At 39.6% G+C, this 21,615-nt stretch overlaps 1 protein-coding gene across 2 annotated transcripts in view; it reads right to left on the reverse strand.

Annotated features, from left to right (window-relative positions):
• Positions 1-21,615, reverse strand: part of CNTNAP5 (contactin associated protein family member 5) — a gene marked incomplete at its 5' end in the record, with an annotated part of 904,555 nt that overhangs the window by 479,785 nt on the left and 403,155 nt on the right. For both annotated transcript variants that reach the window (XM_082630066.1, XM_082630065.1), the window contains one exon: positions 16,583-16,786. In XM_082630066.1, the coding sequence (XP_082486192.1) occupies positions 16,583-16,786 (204 nt within the window). The remainder of the gene's footprint in view (positions 1-16,582; positions 16,787-21,615) is intronic.

Consider the following 21,615-nt stretch of genomic DNA (forward strand, 5'->3'; position numbering starts at 1 on the left):
AACTCTCTCTATCCAAAGGTAAAGGATGATTCCCTCTCTGCAGACCCAGAACCGTGCTGGGCTTGGGAAGGAATACCAACCTTTTCCCACAGATTGCAGGACCAAAATCTTAGTCAACTGATACACACACACCCTTCTACACATGAAATGACATGGTTTCAGGACTTGTGTGATTAACTAATAAGATAAACCATATCCTGATGGCCATATGAATAATATCAAAAATAGGACTTGTCACATTTAGAAAGAATACATATTCTTTGCATGTGAATGGCTCTTGAAAGGAGAAAGTGAATCTTTAGCTGTGCTTTGGAGGAAGAGTGAACGCTGGAGAAGTAGAGGGAAGAGCGTGGCCCCAATGAGTTGGGTAGATTTGTGGGCAAAGGCAACGGGAAGGAAATAATCATTTTAGCTGCCATTTTCAAATGTCTACTCTATCAAGGGCACTTAAATAGGGATTTTATAACCTCCAAGTTTGATGTTCTAAGACAAAAATGCTTACCTGCATTTGACAAATTAAGAAACTGAGGTCCAGTGAGGGTAAGCATGCCTAGGTAGAGATGCAGCCAGCATTCAAATCCAAGTCTCGACCCTTTTAACTGACCAGGGCAAGGGTCCTATGATTCACCCTAAACTGAGCTTGGAAGGCAACCCTTGGGAGAATGAGAGATTCCGGTGGAGAGGTACATTTTTCAATCAAGTCTGCCTGTTTCCCCTCCTGTCTCCACTCCAATTTTATGGACTTCCTGACTGTATCCTTCTGTCAAAAAGATTATAGCTTTTTTTTCTTTGTTCTTTTTTTCCTGTAGAATGGCTCAGCCTTAGCAAAATGAACAGCTCAATGCAACTAATTTTACTTACATGTAAACCTCCCAATTTTTGAATATTTTATGCGTTCGGTACCCTTAGTAACTGAAAGCTAAATGTCTCTCTCCTAAGACATGTTTTACAGAACAACTGCAGCAGGCTGCTCCGTTGTGCGGCATTTAAGGGGACGGAGCTGCCAGTTCCACTGTAGGTTGCTCACTCCCACCTCCATTATGGCCCCAAGTCACTGCTTCCTGCATGAAATAACATTTCGTTGTTTCCTATGGGGGTTGCGGGGAGGCACCCAGATGATTGTAATTGAAAAATAAGAGCTGATGAGTTCATAGCTGCCTTTAATTGATTTATTCATTGACATATTGATTTGTTCCACATCTTTTGAGTTCTTAAAAATGTGTCAAATTATGCAAATACATTAATAGATCTTTTTCTTTTTCTTTCTCCCTCACCTCTCTCTCCCCCCTCCTTCCTTCCCTCTTTCCCTCTCTCTCTCCTCCTTTCCTTCTTCCTTTTTTCCTTCCTTCTTCCTTTCCTCCCTCCCTTCCTTCCTCCCTCCCTTCCTTTCATCCTTCCATCCGTCAACAAAAAGGTGTTGATATCTACCTGTCTTGCTTACAGTGACATATGATGTATACAGGAGATACAGAGTTAAAAGGCACACTTCCCTCTCTGAAAGTTTTAACGTGGAGACTCAATAAGTGAATTGATAAAAAGCCAAGGAAATGCAGGGCAGGGAGCTGTGGAGGCCGCTTTACAAAGTGGTGCCAGGCCTGATATTTGGCCAGAACAAGGAGCATTGCTACCCAGCCGGGAGAAGCACATGTCAAGACTGGGGGTACAGGGGAACACCTAAATGGATTCCGTGCAGCAGAGTGTCATGACCACGTGGGGCTAGCTTATCCCACCCAGGACCAGTGTGCTAGTTTGAGCTAGGTTACAGCCTGTGTTTACTTTTAGGAAATGGGAGCCATTGGTGAATTAATAATTCAGGGATTACTGACTCAGATTAACATTTTTAGAAGGTTATTTTGACAAAGCTGTATGGGAATTTGATGAGAAGGCAAGGCTGACAGAAAAACTGGCAGTCATCTAGATGGGGGATGAGGGGCTTAGGTAAAGAGAGCACAGGAGGATGGATTTTCAGCCAGTGAGAAGGTGGTGGCATGTGATGACCTGGCATGCCATTTGGATATTGGAGGTGGACATGGTAAAAGAAAGACTCACCTAGGGATGACTTTTTTTTTTTTTTGTCATTGAATAAATCATTTATTAAGTTTACAAGAAACATTCCCAATACCCTTTTTCAGAGATAAAAAGGAGCTGGAAAGCTTGTACAGAGAGATGATTATTCTTTGTCTCTGTGTCTTTTTTTTTTATGCATATATTTTTTATTTTCTCCCATTTTTTTATAACAAATTTAATCAGTTATACATATACATATGTTTCCATAACCCCTCCCTTTTGCGTCTCCCTCCCACCCTCCCTATCCCACCCCTCCAGGCGGTCACAAAGTACCGAGCTGACCTCCCTGTGCTATGCGGCTGCTTCCAACTAGCTATCTACCTCACGTTTGGTAGTTTATATATGTCCATGCCGCTCTTTCACTTTGTCACAGCTTACCCTTCCCCCTCCCCATATCCTCAAGTCCATTCTCTAGTAGGTCTGTGTCTTTATTCCTGTCTTACCCCTATGTTCTTCATGACATTTTTTTTTTCTTAAATTCCATATATATGTGTTAGCATACAGTATTTGTCTTTCTCTTTCTGACTTACTTCACTCTGTATGACAGACTCTAGGTCTATCCACCTCATTACAAATAGCTCAATTTCATTTCTTTTTATGGCTGAGTAATATTCCATTGTATATATGTGCCACATCTTCTTTATCCATTCATCCGATGATGGACACTTAGGTTGTTTCCATCTCCGGGCTATTGTAAATAGGGCTGCTATGAACATTTTGGTACATGTCTCTTTTTGAATTATGGTTTTCTCAGGGTATATGCCCAGTAGTGGGATTGCTGGGTCATATGGTAGTTCTATTTGTAGTTTTTTAAGGAACCTCCATACCGTTCTCCATAGTGGCTGTACCAATTCACATTCCCACCAGCAGTGCAAGAGTGTTCCCTTTTTTCCACACCCTCTCCAGCATTTATTGTTTCTAGATTTTTTGATGATGGCCATTCTGACTGGTGTGAGATGATATCTCATGGTAGTTTTGATTTGCATTTCTCTAATGAGTAAAGATGTTGAGCATCCTTTCATGTGTTTGTTGGCAGTCTGTATATCTTCTGTGGAGAAATGTCTATTTAGGTCTTCTGCCCATTTTTGGATTGGGTTGTTTGTTTTTTTGTTATTGAGCTGCATGAGCTGCTTGTAAATTTTGGAGATTAATCCTTTGTCAGTTGCTTCATTTGCAAATATTTTCTCCCATTCTGAGGGTTGTCTTTTGGTCTTGTTTATGGTTTCCTTTGCTGTGCAAAAGCTTTGAAGTTTCATTAGGTCCCATGTGTTTATTTTTGTCTTTATTTCCATTTCTCTAGGAGGTGGGTCCAAAAGGATCTTGCTGTGATTTATGTCATAGAGTGTTCTGCCTATGTGTTCCTCTAAGAGTTTGATAGTGTCTGGCCTTACATTTAGGTCTTTAATCCATTTTGAGCTTATTTTTGTGTATGGTGTTAGGGAGTGATCTAATCTCATACTTTTACATGTCCCTATCCAGTTTTCCCAGCACCACTTATTGAAGAGACTGTCCTTTCTCCACTGTACATTCCTGCCTCCTTTATCAAAGATAAGGTGACCATATGTCCGTGGGTTTAACTCTGGGCTTTCTATCCTGTTCCATTGATCTATCTTTCTGTTTTTGTGCCAGTACCATACTGTCTTGATTACTGTAGCTTTGTAGTATAGTCTGAAGTCAGGGAGCCTGATTCCTCCAGCTCCATTTTTCGTTCTCAAGATTGCTTTGGCTATTCGGGGTCTTTTGTGTTTCCATACAAATTGTGAAATTTTTTGTTCTAGTTCTGTGAAAAATGCCAGTGGTAGTTTGATAGGGATTGCATTGAACCTGTAGATTGCTTTGGGTAGTAGAGTCATTTTCACAATGTTGATTCTTCCAATCCAAGAACATGGTACATCTCTCCATCTATTTGTATCATCTTTAATTTCTTTCATCAGTGTCTTATAATTTTCTGCATACAGGTCTTTTGTCTCCTTAGGTAGGTTTATTCCTAGATATTTTATTCTTTTTGTTGCAATGGTGAATGGGAGTGTTTCCTTGATTTCACTTTCAGATTTTTCATCATCAGTATATAGAAATGCCAGAGATTTCTGTGCATTAATTTTGTATCCTGCAACTTTACCAAATTCATTGATTAACTCTAGTAGTTTTCTGGTAGCATCTTTAGGATTCTCTATGTATAGTATCATGTCATCTGCAAACAGTGACAGCTTTACTTCTTCTTTTCCAATTTGGATTCCTTTTATTTCCTTTTCTTCTCTGATTGCTGTGGCTAAAACTTCCAAAACTAGGTTGAATAAGAGTGGTGAAAGTGGGCAACCTTGTCTAGTTCCTGATCTTAGTGGAAATGGTTTCAGTTTTTCACCATTGAGGACGATGCTGGCTGTGGGTTTCTCATATATGGCCTTTATTATGTTGAGGAAAGTTCCCTCTATGCCTACTTTCTGCAGGGTTTTTATCATAAATGGGTGTTGAATTTTGTCGAAAGCTTTCTCTGCATCTATTGAGATGATCATATGGTTTTTCTCCTTCAATTTGTTAATATGGTGTATCACGTTGATTGATTTGCGTATATTGAAGAATCCTTGCATTCCTGGAATAAACCCCACTTGATCATGGTGTATGATCCTTTTAATGTGCTGTTGGATTCTGTTTGCTAGTATTTTGTTGAGGATTTTTGCATCTATGTTCATCAGTGATATTGGCCTGTAGTTTTCTTTCTTTGTGACATCCTTGCCTGGTTTTGGTATCAAGGTGATGGTGGCCTCGTAGAATGAGTTTGGGAGTGTTCCTCCCTCTGCTATATTTTGGAAGAGTTTCAGAAGGATAGGTGTTAGCTCTTCTCTAAATGCTTGATAGAATTCGCCTGTGAAGCCATCTGGTCCTGGGCTTTTGTTTGTTGGAAGATTTTTTATCACAGTTTCAATTTCAGTGCTTGTGATTGGTCTGTTCATATTTTCTATTTCTTCCTGATTCAGTCTTGGCAGGTTGTGCATTTCTAAGAATTTGTCCATTTCTTCCAGGTTGTCCATTTTATTGGCATAGAGTTGCTTATAGTAATCTCTCATGATCTTTTGTATTTCTGTAGTGTCAGTTGTTACTTCTCCTTTTTCATTTCTAATTCTATTGATTTGAGTCTTCTCCCTTTTTTTCTTGATGAGTCTGGCTAATGGTTTATCAATTTTGTTTATCTTCTCAAAGAACCAGCTTTTAGTTTTATTGATCTTTGCTATCGTTTCCTTCATTTCTTTTTCATTTATTTCTGATCTGATTTTTATGATTTCTTTCCTTCTGCTAACTTTGGGATGTTTTTGTTCTTCTTTCTCTAATTGCTTTAGGTGCAAGGTTAGGTTGTTTATTCGAGATGTTTCCTGTTTCTTAAGGTGGGATTGTATTGCTATAAACTTCCCTCTTAGAACTGCTTTTGCTGCATCCCATAGGTTTTGGGTCGTCGTGTCTCCATTGTCATTTGTTTCTAGGTATTTTTTAATTTCCTCTTTGATTTCTTCAGTGATCACTTCGTTATTAAGTAGTGTATTGTTTAGCCTCCATGTGTTTGTATTTTTTACAGCTCTTTTCCTGTAATTGATATCTAGTCTCATAGCATTGTGGTCGGAAAAGATACTTGATACAATTTCAATTTTCTTAAATTTACCAAGGCTTGATTTGTGACCCAAGATATGATCTATCCTGGAGAATGTTCCATGAGCACTTGAGAAAAATGTGTATTCTGTTGTTTTTGAATGGAATGTCCTATAAATATCAATTAAGTCCATCTTGTTTAATGTATCATTTAAAGCTTGTGTTTCCTGATTTATTTTCATTTTGGATGATCTGTCCATTGGTGAAAGTGGGGTGTTAAAGTCCCCTACTATGATTGTGTTACTGTCGATTTCTCCTTTTATGGCTGTTAGTATTTGCCTTATGTATTGAGGTGCTCCTATGTTGGGTGCATAAATATTTACAATTGTTATATCTTCTTCTTGGATCGATCCCTTGATCATTATGTAGTGTCCTTCTTTGTCTCTTCTAGTAGTCCTTATTTTAAAGTCTATTTTGTCTGATATGAGAATTGCTACTCCAGCTTTCTTTTGGTTTCCATTTGCATGGAATATCTTTTTCCATCCCCTTACTTTCAGTCTGTATGTGTCTCTAGGTCTGAAGTGGGTCTCTTGTAGACAGCATATAGATGGGTCTTGTTTTTGTATCCATTCAGCCACTCTGTGTCTTTTGGTGGGAGCATTTAGTCCATTTACATTTAAGGTAATTATCGATATGTATGTTCCTATTCCCATTTTCTTAATTGTTTTGGGTTCATTATTGTAGGTATATTCCTTCTGTTGTGTTTCTTGCCTAGAGAAGTTCCTTTAGCATTTGTTGTAAAGCTGGTTTGGTGGTGCTGAACTCTCTCAGCTTTTGCTTGTCTGTAAACGTTTTAATTTCTCCATCAAATCTGAATGAGATCCTTGCTGGGTAGAGTAATCTTGGTTGCAGGATTTTCTCCTTCATCACTTTAAGTATGTCCTGCCACTCCCTTCTGGCTTGTAGAGTTTCTGCTGAGAGATCAGCTGTTATCCTGATGGGGATTCCCTTGTGTGTTATTTGTTGTTTTTGCCTTGCTGCTTTTAATATGATTTCTTTGTGTTTAATTTTTGACAGTTTGATTAATATGTGTCTTGGCGTATTTCTCCTTGGATTTATTCTGTATGGGACTCTCTGTGCCTCCTGGACTTGATTAACTATTTCCTTTCCCATATTAGGGAAGTTTTCAACTATAATCTCTTCAAATATTTTCTCAGTCCCTTTCTTTTTCTCTTCTTCTTCTGGAACCCCTATAATTCGAATGTTGGTGCGTTTAATGTTGTCCCAGAGGTCTCTGAGACTGTCCTCTGTTCTTTTCATTCTTTTTTCTTTATTTTTCTCTGCAGCAGTTATTTCCACTATTTTATCTTCCACCTCACTTATCCGTTCCTCTGCCTCAGTTATTCTGCTATTGATCCCATCTAGAGTATTTTTTATTTCATTTATTGTGTTTTTAATCGATGCTTGATTCATCTTTAGTTCTTCTAGGTCCTTGTTAACTGTTTCTTGCATTTTGTCTATTCTATTTCCAAGATTTTGGATCTGGGAAATAGAATCTTGGATCATCTTTACCATCATTATTCTGAATTCTTTTTCAGGTAGACTGCCTATTACCTCTTCATTTGTTAGGTCTGGTGGGTTTTTATCTTGCTCCTTCTCCTGCTGTGTGTTTTTCTGTCTTCTCATTTTGCTTATGTTACTGTGTTTGGGGTCTCCTTTTTGCAGGCTGCAGGTTCGTAGTTCCTGTTGTTTTTGGTGTCTGTCCCCAGTGGCTAAGGTTGGTTTAGTGGGTTGTGTAGGCTTCCTGGTGGAGGGGACTAGTGCCTGTGTTCTGGTGGATGAGGCTGGATCTTGTCTTTCTGGTGGGCAGGTCCACGTCTGGTGGTGTGTTTTGGGGTGTCTGTGGACTTTTTATGATTTTAGGCCACCTCTCTGCTAATGGGTGGCGTTGTGTTCCTGTCTTGCTAGTTGTTTGGCTCAGGGTGTCCAGCACTGTAGCCTGCTGGTCGTTGAGTGAAGCTGGGTGCTGGTGTTGAGATGGAGATCTCTGGAAGATTTTCGCCGTTTGATATTATGTGGAGCTGGGAGGTCTCTTGTGGACCAGTGTCCTGAAGTTGGCTCTCCCACCTCAGAGGCACAGCACTGACTCCGGGCTCCTCAATTTGGGATGATGTGTTGTCTATTCATGTATTCCACAGATGCAGGATACATCAAGTTGATTGTGGAGCTTTAATCCGCTGCTTCTGAGGCTGCTGGGAGAGGTTTCCCTTTCTCTTCTTTGTTCTCACAGCTCCTGGGTCTCAGCTTTGGATTTGGCCCCGCCTCTGCGTGTAGGTAGCCGGAGGGTGTCTGCTCTTCGCTCAGATAGGACAGGGTTAAAGGAACAGCCTCTTCGGGGACTCTGGCTCACTCAGGCCGGGAGGGAGGGAGGGGCACTGAGTGCGGGGCGAGCCTGCAGTGGCAGAGGTCGGCGTGACGTTGCACCAGCCCGAGGTGCGCCGTGCGTTCTCCCAGGGAAGCCGCCCCTGGATCCCGGGACCCCGGCAGTGGCGGGCTGCACAGGCTCCCGGAAGGGCGGTGTGGGCAGTGACCTGCGCTCGCACACAGGCTTCTTGGCGGCGGCAGCAGCAGCCCCAGCGTCCCACGCCCGTCACTGGGCTCCGCGCTTTCAGTCGCGACTCGCGCCCGTCTGTGGAGCCCCTTTAAGCAGCGCTCTTAATCCCCTCTCCTCGCGCACCAGGAAACCAAGAGGGAAGAAAAAGTCTCTTGCCTCTTCAGCAGCTCCAGAGTTTTCACGGACTCCCTCCTGGCTAGCTGTGGCACATTAGCCCCCTTCAGGCTGAGTTCTCGCCGCCAGCCCCAGTCCTCTCCCTGCGCTCTGACCGAAGCCCGAGCCTCAGCTTCCAGCGCTGCGCGCCCCGGCGGGCGAGCAGACAAGCCTCTCGGGTTGGTGAGTGCCGCTCGGCACCGATCCTCTGTGTGCGGATCTCTCCGCTTTGCCCTACCCAGGTATGTGGGGAGTTTCTTGCCTTTTGGGAGGTCTGGGGTCTTCTGCCAGCGTTCAGTAGGTGTTCTGTAGGAGTTGTTCCACGTGTAGCTGTATTTCTGGTGTATCCGTGGGGAGGAAGGTGATCTCCGCGTCTTACTCTTCCGCCATCTTACCCGGAAGTCGGGATGACTTTTAGTATGTTTGCTCAAGCAGGTAGGTGAAAAGTGGTACCAGTCAGAATAAAGAAGACCAGTGTCTGTCTCTCTCCCCCACTTCTTCTACACACACACACACACACACACACACACACACACACACACACAACTTTTATTTATAAAATAAATCATGTCCAAAGGCTAATGATTGGTTGAAGGAAACAGTGTGCCATATAAACTATTAATTCTAGGTAATAAGTCAAATAGATTTAATATCAGAGATTTCACTTTAAATTTGATGTGCACCTCTGACTTTTTTTTAAAAAGTAAAAAGGCATTTAACAATGATTCATTAATAATAAGTCCAAAACATTAAAGGTTTGAAACTGTAAAGCCACTGAAAGTCACAAAATGAAAAAATAAAGGAATCACATCTTTTCCTCCTAATTGTTTGTTCTTATGTGTTGTGTTGGGTTGATTTTAGTGATATGTTGATTTCTTTAGTAGAGCCAATAAAGACAAGAATTAAATTAAGTATTTTTAATATTTTTCTACACTATTATTCCTACTTCAAAAGAGAAATTTAATTTTGAATAGGTCAAACAGACTAATTTTTACTTGACTTTTTGGATAACGTAGTGAATCTTTCTTCTATCTTGTTTGCATTTACTAAAACATTAACAGAAGTTTTGATTTTCTTTTTTCTTTTCTTCTTACATTTTAGAATGAGTATAAATATCTTTGATAATGGGAAAGACAAATAAACTTCATTAAAAACATAATCCTTAACCTGCATAGCTGGTTCATTGAAAACTATATGAGTGATGTGTAAATTATTGAATATCTCCTGCATTACAAGCATCTTTTTAACTAAAAGAAAAAATTGGTAGACATGAACTTATTTCACCTATCCTCTCCATTAATCATTCTATGCTAACACTCAGAAATCTTGTATGCACACAAATTGAGTGAAAATTAGTCTGTTTAAACAATTGGATAAACAGGAAACTCTGCTCTTCATTAAATAGGATGTTTTAAATTGTATCTATAGTAGGTGTTACCATGAAGAAAAAGTTTACTCCTAGGAAAGGTTCCATTTTACCTAGAAATGTTCATTAAAAGAAATTACAATAAAAACTTCATTCTCAAAAGATTATCAAACTCTTCATCCTGTAATACACATTTCAAGTTTTATCTCAGTGGCAATTATGGTTCAACTACTAGTTTTAACTAGTTTCCAATTTATTAAGTCAAGATAAAAATTCCTACAGGCAACTGTGGAGGACAAAGACAATAAAAATATCTGGAAGCTATCTTTTAGGCCAGAAGCACATTAGGGGGGAAAATACCTCTTATTACTAATTCAGTAAAAACTTGTTTTCATGTGGTTTGAGATATAATTAAAATGAAACAATGTAAATACTACTCAAGTCCCTAAAGCATATGGCAATTTTTATAGGAAGCTTGAAATGATTGCAAAATATTTCTAACTTGCTTTCTCCCCCACCCCCATCCCCAACTTACTGTGGATAAGCATGTCAAATTGTTCACCCTTGGAACTAACATTTTTCTGGCTAAGGGCATTATACTGCAGTGTTTTCACCCAAAGTCTTCTTTGATTAAATCTTGCTTGGTCTTAACAGTTTAAACATGGATGGCACTTTAACTTTCGCAATCTGTGCATATCATATGGCTTAGCAAAAGGGAACAGAAACTTTCTTTTTTAAGATTGTATTTCAACAGAAAGTCACATTGGAAAGGGCTTGATATATTGTTGATGAGATAGGGGACCACTCACATGGAGGTCACCAAGTCCTACCTCCACCCGATCTTCAGAATTAACCTTCCCACCTTAGTTGTTCAGGTTATCGATGTTGGTATTCACTTGTATTTTTAAGGTTCTCTTCTACTAAGTGAGGTAAGCATTTTACATAGGTTGTTTCCATTATTCCTGAACACAGCCTTACAAAAACTTCACCTCAAAGAAGCTACAAGACATACCTAAGGACACAAAGAATTAGGGTTACAACCAAGCTCTGACTCCAAAGCTAATGCTCTTACCACTACCCCTACTGGAAAAATTGATACTCCCACTTAACCTCATTTCTTATGTCCTGGCCGCTCTGCTTTCCACCATACATATGTGTGAGCTTATATAGCTTAATCAGAATACCAAGAAAAGGATTTGATACATTGGGAAGCCGAGAATTGTGGAAAAGGAACATGGGGCAACCCTAAGAGGGAAGGACACGATGTAGAAGGTGAAGGCAAATTTCACCTTTGCAGGTCATCCAGGAGCATAAAGACCCTTGTTTAGCCGAATTCAGGGCTGATGAATATTATCCTGAGCACTCAAGTGAAGTCTTCCAAAGAAAATAAAAACTAACAGGACGCCATGTGATTGCAGTGGACTTGACCCTCAGAGCAAATCCTTATGTATCACAAAAGCAATGAAATACATCTTTCTTGTATTGTTAAAGTTGTTAAAAATTTTCTAAATTTTATTAAATAAAACATTCTCTAGACTTAGGAGTTATGGTTCAAGTCTGACTCCTAAGCTGTATCCATCTTCTGTGACTTCGCTATCTTAAAAAATGCTATCTTAATACAATTATGGTATGTGGTTTTGATGACACCTAATTATATATTTTTAGTTAATATTACAAAATTAGAAAGTAAATTGCAATAATTATTTTACTAGGCCGGGACCTCCTTGAAAATCAGAACTGGTAAATTCAAATTTTAACCTCCAGTGCATAGCTCAGTGCCTGGCTTAATGTACTCGTTCAGTGAATTCTTATTATAAGAATGACACACAGGGCTTCCCTGGTGGTGCAGTGGTTGAGAGTCCGCCTGCTGATGCAGGGGACACGGGTTCGTGCCCCGGTCCAGGAAGATCCCACATGCTGTGGAGCAGCTGGGCCTGTGGGCCATGGCCGCTGAGCCTGCGCATCCAGAGCCTGTGCTCTGTGGCGGGAGAGGCCACAACAGTAAGAGGCCTGTGTACAGCAAAAAAAAAAAAAAAAGGAATAACACAATTTATATAAAATGTGGCACAACTTATCCCATTGACACTTTGTCTGAAATGCCTGTGTTCCTTTCCTCTTTGTAATGAAATCTCCAGCTAACTCAAGGTGGATCCAGGAAGGCTTTCTGGACTCCTTTATCCTACTCTGGTCTCTCCATTCTCAAAATATAACACACGGATACCAACTTCCTGATATTTAATTTGTAATTGTTTCATGAAGGTTTATAACATTTTAATGATGAATGTCAGGAACTTGGGGTTCGATTGGAGAGTGTTCTAATCTTGGGTTTACATCTATGCATCTATGTGACCTATGTGGCCCGGTGCAACCTACTGGACATCAATGACCATCAGTTTCTCCATCTGTAAAATGGGTTTAGATATAGTTTGTAGGATTGCTAAGTGATACAAATGAAATATATATGTAAAATGTCTAGCACAGTGTCTAAGTGAGGGCACTCAAAAAATGGCAATGTTAAAAAACATCTTTTGTAGTATTTAGTCCAAGTCCAGAAACACAATAAACGTTTTATAAATACATATGAGTTGGCTTATCAAAATGCTTGAATTTCAAAAAGCTAAAGTAAATATTCATTGGACTCTCTGGAGAATATTCAGACTGTTCACTGATATCCCAATCTATCTCAATGAGTTGGTTATGTAGTCAAATGCTTTGCATCTGAACCCATACTTGGCCCCCCAAGGACAGTGTGCTCCACACGTGGTTATGCTATGCCGAGATTCTCGCTTTCCTATGACTGCCATATTACACAAACATTATGCTTCAGTTCAAAGGTGCTGGACTCTTGTAAAGATGAATGACCTGCATGTGCTATTGATGTTTTATTTAGTTCTCACCACAATTCCCCAGTCATGTAATGCCTCTGCTCTTTGATTCTCCCACCTGCATGTATGGGTTTGTGCTGTTGTAATTCTACTGAGGGCAAACTGCCACAGGTGACTTGAATGAGATGTGTAGCATGGAAAGAGGAATCTTTATGAACCTCCTTACGGACTGAGAGAAGAAATCTCTCTCCCATTAGTAGCTCTATAAATCTCACTGCTCTACCTGAAGAAAGTAGTCAAACACCTAGTTCAACTGCAGCATTGAAATGATCTTTCCAAGTCAGCCTCCATAGGAGTAACTAGGTAATATGAATCAGAATATCGGCAAAGAACATCACTTGTGAAGAACCACAGTATGCTGTGTATACCTCCAAAGGCCATGGTACAGGTCATGCAGCTGTCCATGGTATTGAACCTCTCTACTCAGCATGAATTTCTGAATTGTAAAGTCACAGGTTAGATAAGGAACTGGAGAACTGTCACTAAAGGAAACATTGCTGCAGTGTCCACGTCAGCTGGGTAGAGAGAAACTTCCTCCCTTTCCTCTGTCATTGGCCATTGTCCCAGCACCATTTTGCAGCCCATTAACTTGGATTTTAGGATTCTTCCTCCCCACCTTCCTCCTCTTGCTCTCTCTTTCTTCCTTTTTATTTCTTGATTTATTTCTTTAAAAAAAGAGCTTGATCATGGATGGTATGAACTCTTTCCTCTTTGAAGGCTGTGTGGAAACATGGGAAGAACATGAATTGTTTATCATATGTAAAATTTTTATATAAATAGCTAAGGAAAACACTTGGAAAATATACAAAAATGTTAATACAAGGATAACTGAGTTGTAGGATTTTGAGTGATGTTTCCCTTCTTTATAGAGTGGATTTTTTCCTTCAAGTTTTCTAAAACTGACATATATTTTATAATCTGAAAGTAAGTTTAAAATCTGGTAAATATAACTGGATTTTAATTGTGGCTATGCTAATTTCTAGCTGTGCAATTTGAACGGGTGATATATTCTCCTTCAGCCTAATATTCCACATGGGTAAATTGGAACTAATGTTTATGTACCTAATAGGGCTGCTCTGAGGATTGGATAGGATACTGGCACATTGTGGGTGTCCTGCAACTATCATAGGGGGGAGAGTAGCTCGGGCTTGGGGGTCAGCAAGCTAAATGAGAATAATATGTATTTGTGTCAGGCTCTGATATGTGAGATGAAAACCACTTTTTCCAATGTACTCAATTAGCCTCAAGTACCTACTTCAGGCTGGTGCTCTCCTAGTTTCCAGAGCTACAGTTATGAACAAAGTGTTATCTTGCCCTTGTGGAACGTATGTTACAGATTTTCTCTTATGGACAAATCAAAATGATTATCATTCCCCCTTTCCCCTTAACTTAGTGCTTCCAGAAATCTGTTGGCTGTAACAGAGTTATGCAGAGCTAAAGTACTAATAAACATCAGCATCTCTCTAGAGAAGGAACGTAGAAATCTGTGCTATTTAACAAGTATCCTAGGTGACTGCTTAAAAGAGATAAGTACAGGAAACAGTCATGGTAAACAGATGGAAATGAGTAAAATCCATAAGCAGATGAAAAGATGAAGAAATTCCAAACTCTGCAGAAAACAGACTAAAGGAGATTTTCCATTATCGCCACCACAGTTAGAAATATGGGGCAGATGGAATCTGGAAAGAGAGAATTATTCTGCCTTCTTTATATTGCAGCATAGAGTGGGTCTTCTTTACCTTAAACTACCCATTTCCTTCCAGGAAGACCCGCATAGCACAGGGTGTGGGACATTCAGATATTGTTGGTTGAATGATGAGTAATATTAAGAGCTTCACCGTGTTTATATACTGACAAAGAAAATTCATTTTGAATATTTTTAGCTTTCATGTTCATGCCCTGGAAGATAGTTATTAATAACCCAAGGTTAGAAATAAGTAAACTGAGGCTTGGGAGTTATGAACTTTCCCCATAATAAATAGCTAGCACCTGTCTGCAATTAAAATAAAATCTGTCACATGAGCACACCTCTTCCTTTCCATCCTGCTTTACTGTGTGTGAAGCTGGTGTACCTCATTGGGTTATGGATGTTGGAGCAGAGCTTTGGAGTGGTAATGGCACATTGGAATTGAGAATCCAAGTGGCAATCACTGACAGAATCAGTGTTACCTGCTTTACTATTGACAAGTCATAATAACTTTATCCACAACCCACAATGTTCTGTGAACCACTTGTAACTGTGTGTGTGTGTGTTCGGGGGTTACTCCATCCATTCTCCTTTCACAAAAATTGAAGGCCAGTTAAAAGACTGATATATTTCTGCCAAATATTTATATGCCTACCCTTCATAGAGTTCACTGATACATTTCTTCTTTAGGTAAGTGAGCAAAACTGATTATGTTACTAGCAACCCCTCTTATTGCTCTCCTCTGAATGAGACTCTCCTTCTAAAGATGCTTTTGCTAAATATTTAATTTAGTGCATTAGTTATCAATTTTATGAGTTAAAGCTTGGGATCCAGAGGTTCTCCCTGCTACCCGTGCCAATACTCACCATGGAGGCTAAGGAGATGCTCAGAAATGCCTCAAAATAAGGATATACATTGTTTGGCTTTGGGGATGAGTTCACAATAATGTTCATTTTTATGCTAATTACTAAAATAATTTATTACTAAATAATAATTACTAAAAGATAAAACTTATCTGTGATTTTTCCAGTCTTTCATCCAACTTGAGCTTACAAACTGAATTCTGCTATGACTCTCCATCTTTACTACTTGATAGGGAAAACTTGGTGATGGGTGATAATTCTCTTCCACACATACACTCTCCACCCCTCCCTAAAACTAATACATTTTCAATGGGAGGAAGGGATTCATTCTTATAAAAAATGGTCACTTCCTTTTTCATCAGCCTAACTCTTTGCCCTGGTTTCTTTTTCTCAGGTAGAGCTTTTTGGTTTGCCTTTTCATCTTTGGGAACTCTGCTCCCTGCCTTCTGCACTTGGCTCATACATCCTTCCAAAGCACCTTTCACATAAAGGAGGGTGATCCTCTCTCTTTCTTTCCCTGGGATAGGAAGTTGATTACAAAGAAATGCAGACCTGCCAGTAGTGAGGCAGGCATGATGGATGTGGAAGCCTGAGTCCTAAACAGAGAGAAGGCAGGAGGGCATTCTCTACTAAATTAGATGGCATTTGGCAAATCCTGGCACAGCCCGGACACTTAAAGAAAACAGTATTTCCCTTAATAAGACATGGGAATGCCCAGAAACTTAGATGGCATACATATGACCCCCTTATTCACCCACAAAAAACAAAAACAAACAAAAACAAAAAACAAACCAGGAAAGATATTAAAATGTTTTTCCTCCATTTTCCCCCAGAACTTAAGTTTCATAAATGTAACAATTACAATAGACTGTAAGCAAAAGCCTCATTATAATCGTGCCCCTGTCCAGGAGGATCCCACATGCCATGGAGTGGCTGGGCCCGTGAGCCATGGCCACTGAGCCTGCACATCCGGAGCCTGTGCTCCACAACAGGAGAGGCCACAACAGTGAGAGGTCCACATACCGCAAAAAAAAAAAAAAAAGAGAGAAATATGTAGAGAAAGAAAGATAAAGAAAGAAAGATGAGAAAGAAAGAAAGAAAGAAAGAAAGAAAGAAAGGAAGAAAAAGGAAGAAAGAAATAGAAAGAACGAACAGTTAGCTTGCAGCACTCCCTACCTACCAAAATTACCTTGTTTAAAGAACGCTGTTTATGGCTTAAACATGGTATTTTTCTTCTCCGACCTGTATAAGGAAAATATGTCACTTAGACTGTGATCCAGGAACTTCTAACTGATACACTAGGAGGAAAAGGAACTGTGCCCTGCTACAAAAGGATCTCCCCATAGCCTGACATGGGCAGGGACCTACCCAAGTTGAGGTGCAGGGCAAGCCTCCCCTTCTGGAGCTCCAGGGTGATGTGGTCTCCACGCTGTCCTTCTCCGTGGAACAGGACCCCATCTCCTTGCATGCTCTTGAACTTCAGGGAGATCACATCTTTGAGAGTACTCATCAGTTTCTGATTGAACCTGTACAGAAGGGAGCTTCGGCCATCAAAGTCAGCGATGTCTGATTCTAGGTAAAAAGAAAAAGGGGGAGAAAAATCAGTGCACATCTTCAGAATTTCTTTTCCTTCTTTCCCGTCTTAGTTGTTGTCCAATTAACAGAAATGTTCCTGACATCTATAAGGCACCGACTCACTGGGAAACATACAGTCTAGACCCAATCTAATTAGATTCAGGGGAAATATTCATTTACAAGCAGCCATCACACAGTCAGAGTGAACCGGTCATTAGCTTAGAAGTAAAAGCTCTCATTAGTGCTGTCAGCTTTTGCTTGAAGGGACAGGGTGTGAATACCACAAGTACCTTTGTTAGGCTCTATTGTGTCAAATGCCTGGTTGTAATAATCTCTCATGATTTATCCTCCTTAATAATTTGCTTCTGATAGTTGGAGTCACTTTATCCCATGATCTCAGGCTCAAGGTTGGAGATGAAATATATAGCTTATTATTTCAGCTCTGAACAGTACTGTCTTCTTAGATCTTCACTGAGAAGGATTCTGAGGTTTCATTTTGGTTCAATGGAAAAGAATATGCAGTTAAAGAAGATTTACTATTTGAACAGAGAGGGCAAATATCTTGCATCCTTCTCATGCCTGCCTTGTCTTGTGCTGATGGTATCTATCATTTTAGTTTTCATATACAAAAATGTTCATTTGTTATTGTGAAAGCAAAAAGAGAAGGCCCAGTAATCATAATTTAGATAAGTTTATGTAGTAGATGTGTATAAACATATCTGAAAATTGTAGGCTGAAAAGCTAATAAGGATTTTCTTTTTCTTTTTGAACGATGCATAATTGACCTACAATGTTATATTAGTTTCAAGTGTACAGCAAAATTATTAGATATTTGTATATATTTTAAGATGACCACCGCAAAAAAGTGTAGTTAACGTTTGTCACCATACATAGTTATAGAATTTTTTTCTTGTGATGAAAACTTTTAAGATCTAATCTCTTAGCAACTTTCAAATATGAGGAGTCTCGCCTCACCAAAGAATATCTACAGATGACAAATATCTGAAAAGATGCTCCATGTCACATGTCACCAGGGAAATGCAAATTAAAATAATGAGATGCTGTTAACTGCACACCTATTAGAATGGTCTAACTCTGGAACACTGACACCACCAAGTGCTGGTGAGGATTTGGAGCAACAGGAACTCTGCTTCATTGCTGGTGGGAATGCAAGATGGTACAGCCAATGGAAGACAGTTTGGTGGTGTCTTACAAAACTAAGTGTACTCTTACCATACTATCCAGCAACCTAGCTCCTTGGTAATTACTCAAAGGAGCTGAAAACTTATGTCCACACAAAAACCTGCACACAGATGTTTACAGTGGTTTCATTCATAATTGCTAAATACTAGAAGCAACCAAGATGTCCTTCAGCAGGTGAATGGATAACTAAACTATGGAACACTGAGACACTGGAATATTATTATACAACACTAAAAAGAAATGAAATATCAAGCCATGAAAGAAAGAAAAAAAAAACTTAAGTCCATTAAGTCCATATTACTTAGTGAAAAAAGCCAATCTGAAAAGTCTACTGTATGAGTCCAACTATATGACATTCTAGAAAAAGCAGAACTATGGGACAGTAAAAAGATCAGTGGAGGCCAGGGGTTAATGGGAGGGAAAAATAAATCAGCACAGCATAGAGGATTTCTAGGGCACTGAAAATAATCTATGATACTATAATGATGGATACATGTTATTATACATTTTTCTAAACTCACAGAATGTACAATTACAATAGTGAACAATAATGTAAACTATGGACTTTGGGTGATTACAATTTGTCAACCTAGGTTCATCAATTGTAATAAATGTACCACTCTGATGGGGGTGACTGATAATGAGGGAGGGGAACTTGCATTTTGGGGAGCTGGGGGTATATGGGAAATCTCTGTACCTTCCTTTTTATTTTGTTGTGAATCTAAACTGCTCTAAAAAATAATCTTTAAAATAAATTAATAGTGACTCTATCTAGGAGGTGTCATTATAGGTTATTTTTACATTACTTTTCCTAGTTTTTCATCATAAAAACTTTTACAAAAAAACTTTTATTACTTTTATAATAGAAAAACGTTAAGGCTATTTAATTATACTTAAAACAGATTCATTATATACCATCTTATGTGGGTGGGATGGTGGCGAATGGGTGTGTGTGGGGGTGAAATTATTCTTATTTGAAATCAAGTACTTGGGATAACTCAATTTTTTATTATTCACCAAGCAATTAAAATCCTCACATTGAACAGACACAGTGATAAATTAAGGTTTTTTGTTTTTTTTTTTTGACTAAGCATATAGAAACATCCTTTGGAAAGCTGAAATTTTGAAATGAAAATAAAAACAAAATCATACTTTTCCTGTAATTAATTTAAAAATACCATTTCACAATTTATTCCTCTGGAATAAAGTGGTTCTAACCAAAAGCTTGCTGATGGCTCCCAAGACCCTAAAATGAAATAGTCCAGGTACAGAGGGATTTTCACAAATCCCCAGCTCTCTCAGACTCTCCCTGTATCACCCCATCAATGTTCCTGCCTCTGTCCTCTGAACCCAGACTCTATGAAAACCAAATGGAGGCTACAGACAGCAAGCTGGCATCAATCATAGAATAATGAGTATCATAATGCAGATAAGATCATGGATGTTAAGCTGTGATGGTCATAACTTGTTAACTGTGTTGCTTTGGTATCTCTACATCCCTAAGCCTGATTTCCTCATCTATAAAGTGGGGTAATTACACCCTTCAGAGAAGACTGCTGTGAGCATTAAATGTGCTTATCCATATAAAGTGACAATTTGTCCAAAGGGATGCCATCATGTCTGTCACGTTATTTGTGTTAAACCAATAACAGATAGTAGGAGTATTAGTAGCGCTTAGGATACATGGAGGACTTTGCATTCCTCCCCAGTGCTGGCACCCCATGTTCTCACCCAAAATAATGCTATTTCACTTTTTGATTCAATAGTTTACTGCCCAGGGAATGCAAGCTGGCTCCAAGTTTCCTGTTCTGCCATATTTCAGCTTCTGAAACTCTACTTGAAATTCTTTGGGTGCAGAGTCTGCACCTGTATCTTCATGGTCTCTTCTGATGGCTCCCCTGTGGCTCCACACCAGACTCTGGGTTAGGAACTGGGTCCTTAGGAGCTTAAGTGCTGAGTGAGGGAACATGGCATATACAATTGACAGACCATGACACTAATATGTTGTGAGCCAAAATAGAAGGGAGCACCCAGTGCTATGGGAACAGTTTAAAGCTCAAACACTGTATATGACTATGGAAGTGAGGTGAGTTCTGACATAAATAATAAGCATGGAATCTTGAGTTACTGCTGACAAGAGACACCCTGATCTGGTTGTCTCAGTCTGCAGCACCCAGATGCTCCACTCCAAGACACTATCTCCTCTCTCTCCAATCCATCCCAGCATTCATGATCTTCATTTCAATCCCTCTGATGTCTAGCTAATGTAGGGACTTAATCAATGCTATAAGCAGTGATGACATGGGTTACCTCTAAGAAAACACAGCTCCGTGTTGCCATGAGATCTTAAAGAAACTGAGCCAATCAATAGGACGGGAAAAAAAAATACTGTTGAAGTCTCACAGACCAGGGTTTCAACTCTAGTTTTGCTATTTACTAGCTGGGGGCTTGAGGCAACTTTCTTGACTTCTCTGAGTTTCAGTGTCCTATCTGTATAATAGAGCTAAGAGAAACCTACCTTAAAAGCCATTATGAGAATTACATAAATCATACCTGGAAATGAATAGTCACTCAATAACATTCCATTCCCTCATTCCATCATTAACCCAAAGGCATTACTGCAGTGCTAAAGATTCAAAGCATGATGTAAAGATGATATCAAGAACATGGTATAAAGGAAATCTGTTTGAGCCTGGGGTTCAGTATCCCTCACATCACAGTGAGCAGGCATTCCTCCAAGCCTTCATCACTTTCCATATTCTTAAAATAGCCCCACATCTGCCCTCCCGGATTCAACTTTTGCAGCCTCCCTCTGACCCATTCTGTCATGTTCACATCACCTTTGCTAAAGCCCTTCAGGAAACTCAATGCACTAAGAATTCAATTCAATTGGTCTCTGTCCTCCTTTCGCCCCTCATCCTCTACTTCTCTCCCCAACGCTCATCCCACCCCAAGCATGCTGTATTTTCAGTGTGTATCTATGTGTCTGTCATACTCATATACATAAGTGTGTACAGGGGGTGGTTAAGACAACATGTACAGAGCACACACCATGAGCCCTGTAATTCTCTAAATGTTTTTTGTGCATGAATTTATTTAATCCTATCAATCATTTATCATAATAAGGAAGAACAAATCTGACTCCCTATTAGATCTGTTTCTTTTATCTTTTCATTCTATTTCTTTTGCTTTAAAAATGTTGCCTATAGGCTGAAATAAACAGGATAGCCCATTTTCAAGACTCTGACCTTCAACATATAACACTTTCTCATTCATATAAAGATAAAAAGTTGCAGAATAGAGAATAGCATTTGTCTTATTGGAGGTTTACAGGAACATCATGACCTGACCTATGCGGACAGCTGCAAGAACAAAGGATTCAAACACCAAGAAGTTTTCAACAACCAACCACGCCCCTCCCACGCCTGGGCTTTAAAAATGCTTTGTTGAAACCCTGAGGGGAGTTTGGGAGTTGGGGGCATGAGCCACCCGTTCTCCTTGCATGGCCCTGCAATAAACTTTTCTCTGCTCCAAACTCTGATGTTTCAGTTTGTTTGGCCTCACTGTGTGTTGAGCACATGAACTTATGTTCTTACATTCAGTAACACTATGAGGAATGTGCT

This window comes from Mesoplodon mirus (assembly GCF_964341445.2).
Source record: "Mesoplodon mirus genome assembly, chromosome: 8".
Lineage (NCBI taxonomy): Eukaryota > Metazoa > Chordata > Mammalia > Artiodactyla > Ziphiidae > Mesoplodon > Mesoplodon mirus.